The sequence below is a fragment of the Hylobates moloch genome, unplaced genomic scaffold (genome assembly GCF_009828535.3).
Source record: "Hylobates moloch isolate HMO894 unplaced genomic scaffold, HMol_V3 SCAFFOLD_14, whole genome shotgun sequence".
Classification (NCBI taxonomy): Eukaryota; Metazoa; Chordata; class Mammalia; order Primates; family Hylobatidae; genus Hylobates; species Hylobates moloch.
The window spans coordinates 70449067-70467495 of NW_026652289.1; the positions used below are offsets into that span (position 1 = coordinate 70449067).

At 43.0% G+C, this 18429-nt stretch overlaps 2 protein-coding genes and 1 pseudogene across 19 annotated transcripts in view; 2 read left to right on the top strand and 1 right to left on the bottom strand.

Annotated features, from left to right (window-relative positions):
- Positions 1-7499, top strand: part of FRMD5 (FERM domain containing 5) — a 351142-nt gene extending 343643 nt beyond the window's left edge. For 11 of the 16 annotated variants that reach the window (XM_058427359.1, XM_058427357.1, XM_058427358.1 and 8 more), the window contains one exon: positions 3801-5091. In XM_058427359.1, coding sequence (XP_058283342.1) covers positions 3801-4378 — 578 coding nt within the window. In that variant the 3' untranslated portion in view covers positions 4379-5091. Of the gene's footprint in view, positions 1-3800 lie in introns of all 16 variants that reach the window. The other 5 variants (XM_032175400.2, XM_032175402.2, XM_032175399.2 and 2 more) reach the window with 5 other exon arrangements.
- On the top strand, positions 1828-2438 carry LOC116482173 (peptidyl-prolyl cis-trans isomerase NIMA-interacting 4-like; annotated as a pseudogene).
- A 3471-nt stretch (positions 7500-10970) lies between the features above and the next one.
- Positions 10971-18429, bottom strand: part of WDR76 (WD repeat domain 76) — a 41060-nt gene continuing 33601 nt past the window's right edge. For 2 of the 3 annotated variants that reach the window (XM_032175389.2, XM_032175394.2), the window contains exons 12-13: positions 16943-16996; positions 11283-12169 (exon numbers count right to left, since the gene is read on the bottom strand). In XM_032175389.2, the coding sequence (XP_032031280.1) occupies positions 11905-12169; positions 16943-16996 (319 nt within the window). In that variant the 3' untranslated portion in view covers positions 11283-11904. Of the gene's footprint in view, positions 11024-11282; positions 12170-16942; positions 16997-18429 lie in introns of those variants that run through there. The other variant, XM_032175392.2, reaches the window with a different exon arrangement.

The window sequence follows — 18429 nt, forward strand, 5'->3', positions numbered from 1 at the left end:
TTTTTTTTCTCATCAACATAACAAAATGGGGCTGGGTGTGGTGGCTCACATCTGTAATCCCAGCACAAAAACCTGTCTCTACAAAAAATACAAAAATTAGCTAGGCGTGGTGGCACATGCCTGTAGTCCCAGCTACTCAGGAGGCTGAGGTGGGAGGTTCACCTGAGCCTGGGAGGTCGAGGCTGCAGTGAGCCGTGATTGCACCACTGCACTCCAGTCTAGGCAATGGAGTAAGACTGTCTCAAAAAACTAAAAAACTTTTAAAAAATTATAAAATGATGCTGAAGAAAACATTGGAGGACCTGCTGTAACATCATTTGGCTTAAAGTCATGGTTTCCAGGAACCTGTTGACAACGTGAGGACTTAATAGATATGATCAGCAGGATCATGAACTAGAAAGCGGCTTAGATTCTATCCTTGGTTTTGCCATTAACCACCAACCACATGACTTCAGACAACCTCTTTCCCTCACTACCTTGTGGAGTTACTGAAAGATAAAATGAAAGTGCTTTAAAAAGTTGAAAGCATTATACAAATGTAAGATTTTAGCACAGGGACAAAAAATACAGCTGAGACTATGAGGAGCTTCTGAAAGCAGAGATTGAGAGCTGTGGCAAATGTATGAGCCGTGAGGCAATGGGGAGCATAACTAGATGGCAGGTGCCCTGCCTTTGCCCCCACCCTCTCTCCAATTGTCCTACTCATTCATAACCCAGATTCTAGGGCCCATGCCTCTGGAGAATCCTTGTGCCTGTGCCAAGATAGGCTCCACCAGGCAGGTCAGGCAGGCTGCCTGGGTACAAATGGCCAAGCCATGAGGGAGCCAAGGAAGTTGGGACACACTGCTTCTGAAAGGTTACTAACACCTTTTTAAGAGAGACCTTTGGACTGCTTCATGTCCTGGTAGAAGGGGAAAAGGGAGACCCTTTGGGCTTCTGGAGCTAGCCCTGAACCAAAAAACTCCCTAATCAACCTGACTTAGGTAAAACCTTTACTGAGCTGGGAATCTGGTTCAGTCTGGGATTGTCAGGGACTATTTCAGGGCAACAGAAGGGGACTGGCTTTTCTTGTCATAGGTCACAAAGGCAGAGAGAACCACACCAGCATCATCAAGATGGCCAGGAGTGGAAAATGCAGACGTTGAGCCTAAAACAAGAAGCCATTTCCTTGGGAGCACTGTGATGTGGGCCACGCTCGCTCACTATATGCCCAAAGCCTCTGGCCTGGGTGGCTACTGTTCAGTTGAGGGTGTAACCAGCTCCTGTTTTCCCTGCCAGGGCTTGAGTCCTGTGAGAACCTTGGAAAGAGAGAAGAGATAATGGGTAGTTTTAGGGGATAGAATACCCCTTTTTCCTACCAAATGTAAGAGAAATCCACCCCCCTACCCCCCACCAACCCAACAAGATCTTCTCAAACTGTTTTGTGCTCTGAAGTGTCTAAAGATAGGGGAGCTTTTCAGCCTATTCTAGACCCAGCTCCTTCTCAGGGGAAGTGAGGGAGCTGGCCAGGGACTACTCCCATGCCCCCTCAAGAAGAGCAGACAGAGTTTCTACCCCATTCATTCCACAAGGTCAGAACAGCTAGAACGGAGGCTGAAGAGACTGAGAGCAGCTGCAGAAATCCAAAAATATTGACCTTATGAGCTCAAGATGCTGTATGCTGGGTTTTTACAAGGATACTCAGTATTTGATGAAACCTAGTTAGGCAAGACATATTCTCCTTCTCCCCATTCCTACCTCTCTTTTATTAAAAATTTTATAGTTACAGTGTCTCGCTATGTTGCCCAGCCTGGTCTTGAGCCCTTTGGCTGAAGTGATCCACCTGCCTTGGCCTCCCAAAGTGCTGGGATTACAGATGGGAGCCATCGCGTCTGGCCCATTCCTGCCTCTCAAAGCCCTCCACCCAGCAGGCAGACTTGAGACTCAAACCGCGGTCCCAGCTCTGCATCAGGGGTAGTTTGGAATTCAGATTCTTTCAAACTGGGGTAAAAACCAGGCCCAGAGTTCAACAACAAGCTTCTAAGATGCCGCCCAAAGGGAAAAGTGGTTCTGGAAAAGCGGGGAAAGGGGGAGCAGCCTCTGGGAGTGATAGTGCTGACAAGAAGGCTCAAGGTCCCAAAGGTGGTGGCAATGCAGTAAAGGTCAGACACACTCTATGTGAAAAACACGGCAAAATCATGGAATCCATGGAAAAGTTAGTCTGGGATGAGATTCAATGAAGTGGCCGCACAGTATAGTGAAGATAAAGCCAGGCAAGGGGGCGACTTGGGTTGGATGACCAGAGGGTCCATGGTGGGACCATTTCAAGAAGCAGCATTTGCCTTGCCTATAAGTGGGATGGATAAGCCTGTGTTTACAGACCCACTGGTTAAGACAAAATTTGGATATCATATTATTATGGTTGAAGGAAGAAAATAAAATCATATGAAAGACTGAAAAACAAAACAAAACAAAAAAACAGGCCCAGGACACCAAAGGCAAGAAAGGCAGAATCTTTAACAAATTAAGGGCTGGGTGCTGTGGCTCACGCCTATAATCCCAGCACTTTGGGAGGCCAGGAGTTCTAGACTAGCCTGGCCAAAATGGCAAAACCCCGTCTCCACTCAAAATAAAAAAATTAGCCGGGTGTGGTGGCAGACACCTGTATTCCCAGCTACTCAGAAGGCTGAGACACAAGAATCGCTGGAACCCCGGAGGCAGAGGTTGTAGTGAGCTGAGATTGCACCACTGCATTCCAACCTGGGCGACAGAGTAAGACTCCATCTCAAAACACACACAAATTAGGCCAAAACCATAAGCAAAAAGCGAAGAAAAACTCTTCTAAAATGGCCACTATGATTTCTGTGGCTTGTTTCATACACACACACACACACATATATATATATATATATTTTTTTTTTTTTTTGAGACAGTCTTGCTCTGTTGCTCAGGCTGGAATGCAGTGGTGTGATCTTGGTTTACTGCAGCTTTGACCTCCCAGGCTCAAGCAATCCGCCCTCCTACAAAGTAGCTGGGACAACAGGCATGCACTACCACACCTGGATTCCTCCTCGCCCCGAGGCAGAGTCTTGCTCTGTCACCCATGCTGGAGTACAGTGGCACGATCTCTGCTCACTGCAACCTCCGCCTCCCAAGTTCAAGCAGTTCTCCTGCCTCAGCCTCCTGAGTAGCTGGGATTACAGGCACCCGCTACCGCACCCGGCTAATTTTTGTATTTTTAGTACAGACAGGGTTTCACCGTGTTGGACAGGCTGGTCTCGAACTCCTTACCTCGTGATCCGCCTGCCTTGGCCTCCCAAAGTGCTGGGATTACAGGCGTGAGCCACCACACCCAGCCTTTTTTTTTTTTTTTTAAAAGATGGAATCTCTCTCACTCACTCTGTTGCCGAGGACGGACTGTAATGGTGCGATCTCAGCTCACTGCAACTTCCGCCTCCCGGGTTCAAGCGATTCTCCTGCCTCAGCCCCCCAAGTAGCTGGGATTACAGGCATGTGCCACCAGGTCCAGCTAATTTCTGTATTTTTAGTTGGGATGGGGTTTCACCACGTTGGCCAGCCTGGTCTGGAACTCCTGACCTCAAGCGATCCACCCACCTCGGCCTCCCAAAGTGCTGAGATTACAGGTGTAAGCCACCACGCCCGGCCTGTCGTCTTCTCGATATATCAAAATAGAGTGCAGTGGCTACTGCTGCTGGTCATGTGGGTGTGCAGAATGGTACCCCATAAAACACAATGGGTGCTACTGGAAAGCAGAGGGTGCACTGGGACACAGCTTACTCATGTTCCTTTTGCCTTTCTAGGCCTAGAGTCCCTACGGGACAGTGCCCATTCCACGCCAGTGCGTTCCACTTCCCATGGGGACACCTTCCTGCCTCACGTGAGAAGCAGCCGGACAGATAGCAATGAGCGAGTAGCTGTGATTGCAGACGAGGCCTACAGCCCTGCAGACAGCGTGCTGCCCACCCCTGTGGCTGAGCACAGCCTGGAGCTGATGTTGCTTTCCCGGCAGATCAATGGAGCCACCTGCAGCATCGAGGAGGAGAAGGAATCTGAAGCCAGCACCCCAACTGCTACAGAGGTGGAGGCCCTTGGGGAAGAGCTGAGGGCCCTGTGTCAGGGGCACAGCGGGCCCGAGGAGGAACAGGTGAATAAGTTTGTTCTAAGTGTCCTCCGTTTGCTCCTTGTGACCATGGGACTCCTCTTTGTTTTGCTCCTCCTCCTGATCATCCTTACTGAGTCTGACCTTGACATTGCCTTTTTCCGCGATATCCGCCAGACCCCCGAGTTTGAACAATTCCACTATCAATACTTTTGTCCCCTCAGGCGATGGTTTGCCTGCAAAATCCGCTCAGTGGTGAGCCTGCTCATTGACACCTGAGAAGGCATGACTCCTCCCAAAAACTAGCCAGGTGGACCAAGGAGCCCGGCTACCCATTCCCAGCAATGGGACCCATCGCGGAACCATCGGCACATATACCAAGTCCTCCTCTCATGACTCAAAGTCCACTGCAGCCTAGGAGGGTGTTTCCCAGAGGAAGAAAGGGATAGGCTCACGCCCTGTCTAAACAAACTGGGAAAACTCATTTTCTTCAGAAGTTATTTCAAGAAAGTCTCAGCGACTCTGTTTCTCATCCTTCCAATTTGCAGGATAATTTTTGGTTTTGAATTTTGATTTTTCATAGATTTGTATTATTTTGAAGTATCAAAAATAATTTATTTTACTATTACTGATTATTGCAGTAGTGTCACCTAGCAGAGGGGACACTAGTTGAAGACTAGAGAGCTGCTGTCCTCTGTATTCTGCAGGAGCTTTTCCTGCTGGTGCCACTGGGTTCCAGTAGACTCATCACTGCAGCCTCAGCAAGGCAGGCCAGGGATATGGACAATGGGGACTGTTTTTTTTGTTTTTGTTTTTGTTTTTTTTTTTTGCCAGCCAGAACTTTTAAAAAAGTAAACATCCATGTAGAATGATTAAATGGAAAGTTGCTTCTTATGATGGTCTGAGTTGGATTTTCTTTTCCTTTTGTTTTTTCAAATCTGAGCAGAGTGGGCATCTGAAGGGACCACCGCTACAGCAGCAGCAGCAGCAGGGGTGGGGTAAGTCTGTCCCCTTAGTCTAGAGCCTAGTGGGCATCACCATAGTTTTGTATAATGAAACTAGACTTAACATGACTTTTTTTTCTGAAGAACCTCAAGACTTTTATAGTGCTCCAGGGGCGTTAAACGAATTCAGTGGTACCAGAGATAGTTCCGTCAGAAATGTTGGACAAAGTGTAGTTAAGAGAAAGCAGTTACCTGAGAGACTGTTGAGATTTGGAGAGCAGTGCTTATTTTATATACACCCCCCTGACCCAAAGACTATTTCAATTTATATTTTAACAACGAAATGTTATTTTCTTAACAATTCATATTTTGTTTTTACTTTATGGATTAAGAAAATAGAGCCTGATGAACTAAACGATGCAAGAAAGAAACTGATCCCGAGAATGAAAAGCTTCAGAAAATAGAATTCCAAGATCAACAGCCTTAGAAGGGACCAGGAAAAGAATCTTTTAAAATAGGATTTCTAAGAGATGCCTACAAAACACAGAATGTGACCGTGGCAGAGACCAACACTTAGATGTAGAAATGCTGCCCCCTAGGGTCATCCTCTGCATAAGTTCTAGGAAAGCATCACCATCCTTGCAGAGGGAAGTCCTGGAAGCACGCAGAAGCACAGGCATATGAAGGGCGAGTGTGGGATCCTAGGCCCAAGCTCTTCAACTCTAAAACCAATCACACACAAGATCCTGTTTTCATCTCAGGGAGAGATTTCTAAGTCATCTGGGGCTTGAGGGCTTATTTAACGATGGTCAATGGACATATTCCTGGACCAACACAAAAGTAGAACAGCTGCTGATACCCTAATTGGACAGCCCCAAATGCAGAACAGAACGAGTCACTTGTAGACTTGACCTCCCCTGTTTTGTCCCCTGAGATGGTAGAACCAGGTCCATGTTTAGAATATGACAACTGTGGAATAATTGGGGTTCTTAGGGAGAGATCTGCATAATTTTAAAGACATCCTTTCATCTAGACCAGAGGTCAATAAACTTATGTAAAGTGCTACACAGTAAATATTTTGGTTTAGCACGCCATACTCTGTCACAACTGCTCAATTCTGCCATCACAGCACAAAAACAACCATGGATAATTTGTAAATGAAGGAACATGGCTGTGTTCCAATAAAACTTTATGAAAACAGTGAACTGAATTTGGCCTACAGGCCATAATATGCCAATCCTGCTCCAGACAATAAAACTGATCCTTACCAGTATGTTAGCAGAAGAAGGTCAGTCAGCTGTTTCCATGCCTGACATGTATCAAAGATCTGGGACCTCTTCCCAGTGGAGGCACCAGGGTTGCTTGTTTAAAGGGTGCTTGAACAACTAACCAGCAAAGAGATGTCTGATGCCAAATGGGCAAGATCAAATACTGTAATGCTAAAACACAGCTGGAATCTAAGAAGGGAAGAGGGCTTCTCTGACCATTTTCATACCAGCAACAATTTAGCAGAATTATAAACATCTATTTATCGAGTGACAATACAAACCGAAGGAGATCCTAATAGAGATTAGGGGTCAGTTAAAATCAACTAGCCACTGCCACTTGTCATCTACATAGCAAAGGCTTTATTTAGCACAGGACTAATGGGAAAAGTAGACCCAGAGATGAAAAGGCTGTCAGGAGACAGGGGGCTGGTGTCCACCTGGATATCTACTGTCTTATGCAACATAGAAGATTAACTTTTAGTGTAGTGCTCCTACCTCAGTTTGTAGAATCTGGTGTTTCTATGCAGTGAGTGATAGCCTCAACTCTGACCTTTCATATTCACATTAGAGACAGATGCAGTATTCCATATCCTATTATGTTCCTTGTGTCTAGAGTTCTAACAGTACAGTAGTCTATGCCATTTCTAACAGCTAAATTTTGCTCTCTAAACAGAAAATTTAGGGTTGTTTTTTTCCAGGGCTCATCCCAGAAAATATGGATAGAAAAGTTTCCTTCAGTTTGCTTTTCAAATAGTGCTTGAATAATAAACCTCCTTTGATTGGTGACTAGTCTTTTTCGGTGTATCTCCACATTAAAAATTGTTCAAGTTTTTAACCTGGTTATACTGTGTTCTAACGTGTCTCTCATTTTCTCTCAAAATTATTTTATCTCATTGTAAAAAAAGCAATGGTTTTCATAGCTTCATCTATCAGGAAATAAAACTCTCACTAAAGAATAGCATACTGCATCTTTAAGCAGCAGAGGGTGAACTACCTGCAAATGTGAATTTCTTAGATTCATTTAAAAATATATAGTTGTTAACCTTCCATGTGCCAAAAACTCTTAAGTTACATTTTCCTTCAAAGCAATGTACTTTTTTTCTACATATGCAGTATGTAGTTAGCATAAAATCATTGGTGCCATGAAGATTATTTTTAAACTTAAATAAATATTTAAATATCATAGAAGAGTGGGCTCTTTCTTTAATAATAGCCTGTCTTACTTTTCCTCCCTTAAAGTTACTAACAGATAAAAGGATACCGGTAGGATTTACACAGCTGACTACTATTCACTCGGGTCATATAACATAATTATTTTGCTTGTATCCACCTATTATCCTTGTCCTTACCCCCAAATAAATACTGTTAGAAACTGAGAAGTGGCCAGGCACAGTGGCTCACGCCTGTAATCCCAGCACTTTGGGAGGCCAAGTCGGGAGGATCACGAGGTCAGGAGTTCAAGACCAGCCTGACCAACATGGTGAAATCCCCGTCTCCACTAAAAATACAAAAATTAGCCGAGTGTGGTGGCGGGCGCCTGTAATCCCAGCTACTCAGGAGGCTGAGGCAGGAGAATTGCTTGAACCTGGGAGGCAGAGGTTGCAGTGAGCTGAGATCACACCACTATACTCCAGCCTGGGTGACAGAGCAAGACTCCATCTCAAAAAAAAAAAAAAAAAAAAAAAAAACTGAGAAGCTATAAATGTAATAATTTTAAAGTGAATTGGACATTTTTCTGGTGAGGAAAACCAAGAAGGCTAAGTGATTTTCCCAAGATTACATAGTGGTACAGTCCAAACTAGAACCCAGATGGTCCACCTTCTGGTCTGGTGTTCTTACTCAAGCCTGGAGTAAGTGGGAGCACAGAAAATACTTTCCAAGAAGGAACTACAATGATACAATGATACCACCACCACATATTTACAAAATATATCCCTATAGCATTATCTCATCTGATTATGTAACCATCACTCTGTGGCTACAGAATTGGAAATGGTCTTCTAAATTCCATGAGGATAAGAGGTAACAATGGGGGCTTGGTCCACTGTGCTAGCTTCTTACCTAATCTTTGTCTTCTCAATTCTGCCTGCCCTCCACTCTCCCATTTCTGTTGCCAGATCAAACACCAATCAGGCTATGTTACCTTCAAATTTCAGAGGTACCCACTACCTATAAAATGCTATCCAGCACCCTATCCCCAGCGGAATTTTTTGTATGTTTTTATGACATAAGACTTTGCTTGAAGTGATCCAAAGAGTAAAAAGCACAAGAAACACTGGACCTGGGTGGCTTCCCATGGCTCTGCCGATTCACAGCAGCCTCCCTTCTGCTGACAGCTTATCAAGAACTGCCTGTGCACACACCCCGGTAGAACTCTAGTCCCCACTCCCTCTACTTTGGGTTCCTCTAGCACAATCTAGCTCCTCTGCACCTGAACACATTTTTGGTTTTAGCTCATGAACAGGCTTCCTCTTCAGACCCCTATGACCTGCTGATGGAATGGAGTAAAACAAGCAAAGCACACTTTTAATAAATTTCCTCTTGCCCAGTTTCCATTGTGGGGAAAATGTATCATAAAATGTTTTGTTCTTCAGCTCTGTGTAATTGTACTAAATGTTATCTTCCTCATAAATTCTACCTTTTCATTTGAAAATCCAAATATTTACAGCCAAATGAGTCAAAATACAATCTGCTGTCTTGGTATTTCTAGCCATCAACACCCTACTAAAAAGCAGCGGGAAATGTACTAAGTCAGAAAGGACCGCCCAAAAGGGCATCGAACTTTTTGGAATATGAAGTTAGAGGGCATATATTTCCTCTTCTCAGTTTGATTCAGACGGCATGTGTGTCTTCTCCCCCACTCTACCCCATGTACTGTACATTGGCTGAAAGGATTTAAATCCTTGTATCCCTATGGATACCTAAGGCTCCCTGTTTTCCTGGAGAACTCCCCTTGCAAAATCTTCTTGGTGGAAAGGAAGCTCAAAGACCAGAATACTAAAATAGGACTTAAACAACTCAGATTCTATTAATTCCTAATCATTTGTGGTCTCTCCTAGTCTGACCAAGTCTCTGACAACCAAAAATAAGAATTGTCTGCTCCTTCCTTAAAAGTTACATAATAAAAGGCTGAGTATCTTAAAAAAAAAAACAAAAAACAACTCAAGTGGAATTCAGAGCTTAAGAGATATCATAAAGGCCAAACTTACAGAAAAGGCTTATCCCGAAGGAGGCAATCATAATACACACATAATTATAGAAGCCACACAGCTGTAGGCAAGTCTGTGGGAGAAGTACCTTTCACTACAGATTACAGTGTAAGAATGTCCCAAAGGAGACAATTTTCTTTTATGTGCTGTCTAGATTTAAACAATTACTCCATTAAAAAGTTTATCACCAATAAAAAAAAAAAGTCCCTACTCATTCTCCTTCCTTCCTCATTGCCTGAAGATATAACTCTATTAAGTGTAACTGAATATAAATAGCACTGTTTATGAAGCTACAATGGCAAAAGATACCACGAAAGTGAGAAACATCAAGAATTTGCTAACATCTATTGAAGAGGCCAGGCAATTACTGCCAAGTATTCAAAGCTTAAATGATGGTACTAATTTGATTGAGAGTAGTTTTCAGCATCTTTAAAAACAAAAACAATTCCCATAGAACTAACCACTCTAGAACCCATGAGATTAATTGGTATAGAAATGAAAAAGAGAGCCTAAAGCCTTTACAATGTTTCCTGAACAGTTTAATTATAACTCGACCTCACCTAGCTTTTCTTTCCCTTTATAAATTAACATTGCCATCTCACTTGTCAATTCCTCTGTTTATATCAACTAGAAAATAGAGAACTATTGCTTATAAATACCTAAACCTATTAAAAAACTAAACCTTTTTACACTTAGATTACAGAGAATAAAATTATTCAGAAATTGGTTTTCAAGGAAATTGTATATCACTATATTTCTCTGATACACAATTATGGGAAAATATTTCCTCTTAGAATTCAAACATATTGCCAAAGCCATTTACAAGCCTTTCAGTATTTGGCAATGAAGAATAATGAAAAAAGTTGGATGGATGTCACACAGTAATATGAGTAACTGATTTGGCAGCTCCCCTCCCAACAACAAACACATTGAAATTACCGTAACTTCTGAAAAGAAAACATTTTGATAAAATACCAAAAGCGGTATTTCATAATATTTCCCCCAAGTATGAGTAAGAATGAAGGTATTCACTTAACAGGCTATTGAATTTCCTTTGGACAGTTGAAAGATCGGGACAGGTAAGCCTGGGGCCTTCTTCATTCTAAGCAGTAGCTTTAACTTCTTTATCCATTACCCATGGTACTACAGTAATAAAATATATATATATATTTTTTTACATCAGAATATACATAAACATATATACCTACAAATATATATGCATATGTAACTAAGTTTTACACTTGATCTTAGCCAAAAGGCCGAGAAGCGATGTGTAACTAAGTTTTACCAAATAATACTTACTCAAATATATTTTCTGTTCTTTACAAATTCTTTCCTTTTCATTTTTTTCAACACCAGTCATTGTCATTCAACTGATTTCATGTGAAGAGCAAAAATCCAGTCTGAAAAACACAGGTCTGAGGCGATCTTATACTGGAATGCCAGGACCAGGGCAGATCCCAACCCTGTGCTTGGGAGTCCTGCCTGTGTCTCAGGAGCCATCTAGAGGAAAGGGAAAGGAAAGTACAGACAGACCCAGACCCCGCCCTGGGTAAACCAAAGCTGCTCAGCAATTATCTTGGCATTTCACATAAGACTTAACCTACAGGCAGGGGGCAAAAGAAGTTCTCAGTTAAAAAAATCAAGTTTCAAAATCACTGAGTTAGATTACCTTTCCGGGTCCCCTTCTAGTGTGTGAGTCTAGAAATAAGTATTCATTCCAAACTATAAAATAAGCCACAAATCACTATAGAATCAAAACTGTATCATTAGATCACAAAAACTTTAATAGTCAAAGCTTTGTAATTTATAATGTTAGAATTTCTCAACATACTCTCTTGATTAAAAGTTCTGATGGCCAGGCACAGTGGCTCACGCCTGTAATTTCAGCACTTTTAGAGGCCGAGGCGGGTAGATCACCTGAGGTCAGGAGTTCAAGACCAGCCTGGCCAACATGGCGAAACCCCATCTCTACTAAAAATACAAAAAATAGCCAGGTGTGGTGGCAGTTGCCTGTAATCATCCCAGCTACTTAGGAGGCTGAGGCAGGAGAATCGCTTGAACCTGGGAGGCGGAGGTTGCGGTGAGCCAAGATTGCGCTATTGCACTCCAGCCTGGGCAACAAGAGCAAAACTCCGTCTCAAAAAAAAAAAAAAAGTCCTGAAGGCACCTCAGCCTCCCCTCAAATTCCCTCCCCGTCCCGCAGAAGCAATCCTCCAAGACTTCTCCCTTACTAAAAGTACACTCTTCTTATAGTCTTATTAATAAAACAATGTTATATTTGCTAAATGTAACATTACCAAATAACACACTAGGGCACGCCAATTACTAGGCTCCTTAGACAGTGGTCAATTTGAACATATTGATGTTCCTAAACCAAAAACTCAGCAGCTTTTTTCATTCATAAAAACATGTATCTTCCCGCTGGAATTACCTCCAGCCAAAATATAGCGAGTTGGGTGCATGGCATTGATGGAACACACAGAGACAAGGCATTCTCCACCAAACGAATGCACCCTCTTTCCTGTCTCATGGAAGACTTCTACCCGTCGTGGATGGGCCATGCTGCCAACTATGACACAGTCTTCTTGTTTAGGATCCCACATGGCTTGGAACCTGGTCAGCCATCGCCCAGTGAAAGTGTTGTGCCTAGGGAGGAAAACAATATATTTTTTAAATGAAGTAAGGTTAAATAAGGTAGCATTGGGCAGAGGGTAAAGACAGCATTGCTCCTAAATGCTAGTTTTCTCTGCCAAGTTTCTTCTCATTAAGCTACTGAGTTACCACCACCAACCTTGTCTCATCCTCTCTACAGGACTGAACCTCTGGACAGAGACGATATCCTCCTCATCTAAAAATCTCCCAAAATAAAACATATGGAGCTCTTTATAGTCCTCAAAAGCAAAAACAGAAGTACTGCCCTTTTAGTCTCTTTGCCTTAATATCACTAACAATCCTTTTTCATTAAAGTATGGACTACAGAGAAACACATTTCCCACTGCCACTTAAATGACCCCATCATTAATGAAAATTCTTACCCCCTAGAATAGTCACCCTACATAAACTTTTTTAAAATATACATAATATGGCAGGGCACAGTGGCCCAAGCCTGTCATCCTAGCACTTTGGGAGGCCAAGGCAGGTGGATCACCTGAGGTCAGGAGTTCGAGACCAGCCTGTCCAACACGGCGAAACCCAGTCTACTAAAAACACAAAAATTGGCAAGGCACAGTGGCTCACACCTGTAATCCCAGCACTTTGGGAGGCCAAGAGGGTGGATCATTCAAGGTCAGGAGTTCGAGACAGCCTGGCCAATGTGGTGAAACCCCGTCTCTACTAAAAATAGGAAAATTAGCTGGCCATGGTGGTGGGTGCCTGTAATCCCAGCTCCTAGGGAGGCTGAGGCCGGAGAATCACTTGAACCCAGGAGATGCAGGCTATAGTGAGCCGAGATTGCACCACTGCATTCCAGCCTGGGCAACAGAGTGAGACTCTGTGTCAAAAAATAATAAAAATAAAAATACAAAAATTAGCCAGGCATGGTGGCGCTTGCCTGTAATCCCAGCTACTGGGGAGGCCAAGGCAGGAGAATCGCTTGAACCCAGGAGATGGAGGCTACAGTGAGTTGAGACTGCACCACTGCATTCCAGCCTGGGCAACAGAGTGAGATTTTGTCTCAAAAAAATAAAAATACAAATACAAAAATTAGCCAGGCATGGTGGCGCTTGCCTGTAATCCCAGCTACTGGGGAGGCTGAGGCAGAAGAATTGCTTGAACCCGGGAGGTGGAGGTTGCAGCGAGCTGAGATTGCGCCAGTGCACTCCAGCCTCGGTGTCAGAGGGAGACTCTATTTCAAAAAATAAAAATTAAAAAATAAAATAAATATACATAATACTGGCTGGGCGCAGTGGCTCACGCCTATAATCCCAGCACTTTGTGGGGCTGAGGCAGGTGGAACATCTGAGGTCAGGAGTTCGAGACCAGCCTGACCAACATGGTGAAATTCCATCTCCACTACAAATAGGAAAGTTAGCCAGGCATTGTGGCTCATGCCTGTAATCCAGCTACTCAGGAGGCTGAGGCACCAGAACTGCTTGAACCCAGGAGGCGGAGGTTGCAGTGAGCCCAGATCATGCCACTGCACTCCAGCTTGGGCAACAAGAGCAAGACTCCGTTTAAAAAAAAAAAGAAAGCAAATAATTAAAAAATGGGCAAAGGATCTGAATACACACTTCTCAAAAGACAACATACAAATGGCCAATTATATGAAAATACATTCAATATCACTAACCATCAGTGAAACGCAAGTTAAAACCACAATGAGATATCACCTTACATCTAGTAGAACAGCCATTATGAAAACAACAAAAGATAGCAAGTATTGGTAAAGATATGGAGAAGAAGCACCCTTTGTACATTGTTGGTGGAAATGTAAATTGGTGCAGCCATAATGGAAAACAGTATAGAGGTTCCTAACAATGGAACTACCATATGATCCAGCAATCCCACTACTGGGAATATATCCAAAGGAAATGAACTATCTATGAGATACCTGTACTCCCACGTTCACTGTCACATCTAAGATATGGAATCAATCAATCAATGGATAAATGAATAAAGAAAATGTAGTATATACACATAACGGAATACTATTCCACTTAAAACAAGAAAATCCTGTCATGGATGAACCTGGAGACATTATGTTAAGTAAAATAAGCCAGGTACAGAAAGACAAATACCACATCACCTCACTCATATGGGGAATTTTAAAAAGCTGAGGCTGGTTCGAAGGTAGTGACTTATCTTAATTGATTGTTCACAGTCAGTTACAGATAAAACTCTTTGTTCTACTCTTTTCCACCTTCTCATTACTACACTTAACTAGTCTAAAAAAATAATAATAAATAAAAAATAACAAAGTTGTAAGGCCAGGCATGATGGCTCATGCCTGTAATGCCAACACTTTGGGAGGCCCATGTGGGAGGATCGGTTGAGGCCAGGAGTTCCAGACCAGCCTGGGCAACAGCAAGTCCTCATCTCTACAAATAATATTTTTAACTAGTGGGGCATGGTTCTGTGTGTCTGAAGTCCCATCTACTTGGGAGGCTGAGGCAAGAGGACTGCTCAAGTCCAGGAGATTGAGGCTGAAGTGAGCTATGATCATGCCACCACACTCCATACTGGGCAAGAGAGCAGGACCCTGTTTCTTTTAAAAAAAAAAAAAAAAAAAAAAGAGAGAGAGAGAGTAGTTCACAAACTGTTGGGCAGAGAGGGAAAGGGTTGGGGAGATGTTGGTCAAAAACTATGAAATTTCAGTTAATAGGAGAAATACATTCAAGAGGTCTATTGTACATCAGGATGACTATAGTCAATAACAATATATTATATTCTTGAAGATTGCTGACAGATTTTAAGTGTTCTCACCACAAAAAAATGGTAAGTACGTGAGGTAATACATATGTTAATTAGCTTGATTTAGCCATTCCACAATGTATATATTTCAAAACATGTTGTACATGATAAATACGTACAATTTTATTAGTCAATTAAAAAATACGACTGGGTGCAGTGGCTCATGCCTGTAAGCTCAGCACTTTAGAAGGCCAAGGCAGGCGGATCACTTAAGGCCAGAAGTTCAAAACCAGCCTGGCCAACATGGGAAACCCTGTCTCTGCTAAAAAAAATACAAAAATTAGCTGGGCACAGTGGTACATGCCTGTAGTCCCAGCTACTCAAGAGGTTGAGGTAGGAGAATTGCCTGAACCCAGGAGGCGGAGGCTGCAGTGAGCTGAGATCGTGCCAATGCACTCCAGCCTGGGCAACAGAGTGAGACTCTGTCTCTAAATAAAATAAAATATAAAATAAAATAGGCTGGGCACAGTGGCTCACACTTGTAATCCTAGCACTTTGGGAGGCCAAGGTGGGTGGCCGCTTGAGGTCAAAAGTTAGAGAACAGCCTAACCAATGTGGAGAAACCTCATCTCTACTAAAAATACAGAAATTAGGCCAGGTGCGGTGGCTCACGCCTGTAATCCCAGCACTTTGGGAGGCCGAGGCAGGCAGGTCACGAGGTCAGGAGATCGAGACCATCCTGGCTAACACAGTGAAACCCCGTCTCTACTAAAAATACAAAAAATTCGCCGGGCATGGTGGCAGGCGCCTGTAGTCCCAGCTACTCAGGAGGCTGAGGCAGGAGAATGGCATGAACCAGGGAGGTGGAGCTTGTAGTGAGCCAAGATCACGAGCCTGCACTCCAGCCTGGACAACAGAGTGAGACTCTGTCTAAAAAAAAAAAAAAAAAAAAAAAACAACAACAAAAAAAAACAGAAATTAGCCAGGCAGGGTGGCATGCACCTGTAATCCCAGCTTCTTGGGAGGCTGAGGCAGGAGAATTGCTTGAACCCAGGAGGCGGAGGCTGCAGTGAGCAGAGATCATGCCACTGCACTCCAGCCTGGGCTACAAAGTGAGACTCTGTCTTTAAAAAAAATTTTTTTAAATAAAAACTGTGGACCTGAAAAAAAAAAAAAAAAAGAAACTGATAAAATGGAACAAAATGTATGAAGCAGCAATCAATATATATCACACACTCTATTCCCAACTTTGTAAATACTGACAAAGAGGGATATCAAGGAGAAGGCATTGAGTAAAGTTTGATATAAAATACACACATACAAGGCCGGGAGCCGTGGCTTACACCTGTAATCCCAGCACTTTGGGAGGCCGAGGTGGGTGGATCACAAGGTCAGGAGTTCGAGACCAGCCTGACCACCATGATGAAACCCCATCGCTACTAAAAATACAAAAAATTAGCCGGGCATAGTAGTGCATGCCTGTAATCCCAGCCACTCAGGAGGCTGAGGCAGGAGAATAGCTTGAACCTAAGAGGTGGAGATTGCAGTGAGCAGAGATCACGCCACTGCACTCCAGCCTAGGCAACAGAGTGACACTCCGTCTCAAAAAAAAAAAAAAAAAAAAAAAACACAGATACATTCAAAGTAGTTGATGCAAGAGTATAATCAAAGAAATGAAGTGGGAAGATGGGGAAGCTCTCTAGGCCCAGAATAAACAGACACGAATAAACAGACCTTCAGACAGCCTCATCAGCAAGTGAGTAGTCACAGTCTTCTTTAATAAGATAACATGAGTAATTCAGTTCAGAATAGTCATTAACCTTAACCAAAAATAACCTTCCACCTGCAGAGAATAGCTACTGACTACAAGAGACTGAATCTCTACAGACACAGGGAACCTGGAAGCAAGAACTCTTCTGGATAGGAATTAGCAAACTGGGACACTTATAATTTTTGTATTCAAAAATCAGGACTATTACATCTCTTTGACCATCAGATATCTAATGTATGCACTGCAACAAATAGTTCATAGTAATCCACATCTACATTATTTGGCATATAGAAGCCTACCTGATGGTGGCGAGGAGAGGAATCTTAGAAGATATACAGCTGCTGTCAAAAATTCTGCAAAATAAAGAGAGTAAGACATTCTTTTGTTTCTTAAAAACTTTCTGAAATAAATATCAGTGTATTTAACAAGCTTCTCATTAATTCATGGTATGAAATATATAACTGTCACTTAAAAATATGTAGGATCAGGCCGGGTTTAGAGGCCCATGCCTGTAATCCACAGGAGGATCACCTGAGGCCAAGAGTTTGAGACCAGCCTGGGCAATACAGTGAGACCCATCTGTACAAAAAATTTAAAAATTAGCTGGGCGTGGGGCACATGCCTGTAATCCGAGCTACTCAGGAGGCTGAGGTGAGAAGATCACTTGAGCCCAGGAGTTTGAGATTACACTAAGCTATGATCATGCTACTGCACTCCAGCCTGAGCAACAGAGAGTGAACCTTGTCTACAAAAAAAAAAAAAAAAAAGAGTAAGATCAGGGTCTAACAGATCTTGACCAAGATACTAAACAAAAGTTACAAGACATTTTATAAAATAAGTCAGTGCTTATAGTTTAGCATAGAAATCATTTGGCTGGGTGTTGTTGCTCATGCCTGTAATCTCAGCACTTTGAGGCCAAGGTGGGAGGTTCACTTGAAGCCAGGAGTTTGAGACCAGCCTGGGTAATATAGTGAGACCCTATCTCTACAAAAAAAAATTAAAAAAAAAAATAGCTAGGTATGGTGGCACATGCCTCTAGTCCCAGCTAGTTGGGAAGCTGAGGCAGTAAGATTGCTAGAGCCCATAAGTTGGCTGGAGCCCAGCACGTCAGGGTTGTAAGTGAGCCATGATCATGCCACTGCACTCCAGCCTGGGTAACAAAGAGATCCTGTTTCTAAAAAAAAAATTAACAATGATAAATGAATAGAAATAAAATTCCCATTCTAAAGTGATCATCTGAACTGTAAAACTATATTCAAAATTCACAAAAACATGGGACATAAAGGATGTGGTCTGAAAATGTACAAATCACCTAAAAGTACATCCATGTATCAAGAGCAGTTTCCCTGAGACTCATCAGTTGAAGGCCTGATAGTGTCATTTCCAGACTAAGACCAACCAGCAACCAAGAAGAGGAGTTGTGTTTTGGTTTTCAAGAGACATCTCATTCTGATGCCCAGGCTGAAGTGCAATGGCACTGTCACAGCTCACTGAAGCCTCAACCTCCTAGGCTCAAGTGATCCTCCAGCCTCAGCCTCCCAAGTAGCTGGGACTATAAGCACACACTACCATGTCTGGCTAATTTTTTCTGTAGAGACAGGGTCTCTCCTTGTTGCCCAGGCTGGTCTCGAATTCCTGGGCTCAAGTGATCCTCCCACCTCAGCCTCCCAAAATGCTGGAATTATAGGCATAAGCCACTGCACCTGGCCAGAGAGAGGAGTTTTTATACAGTAGTTGGAGAGGAGTCTAGAAGCCTCCACTGAGCACTTCAGCAGAAGGAAACTAA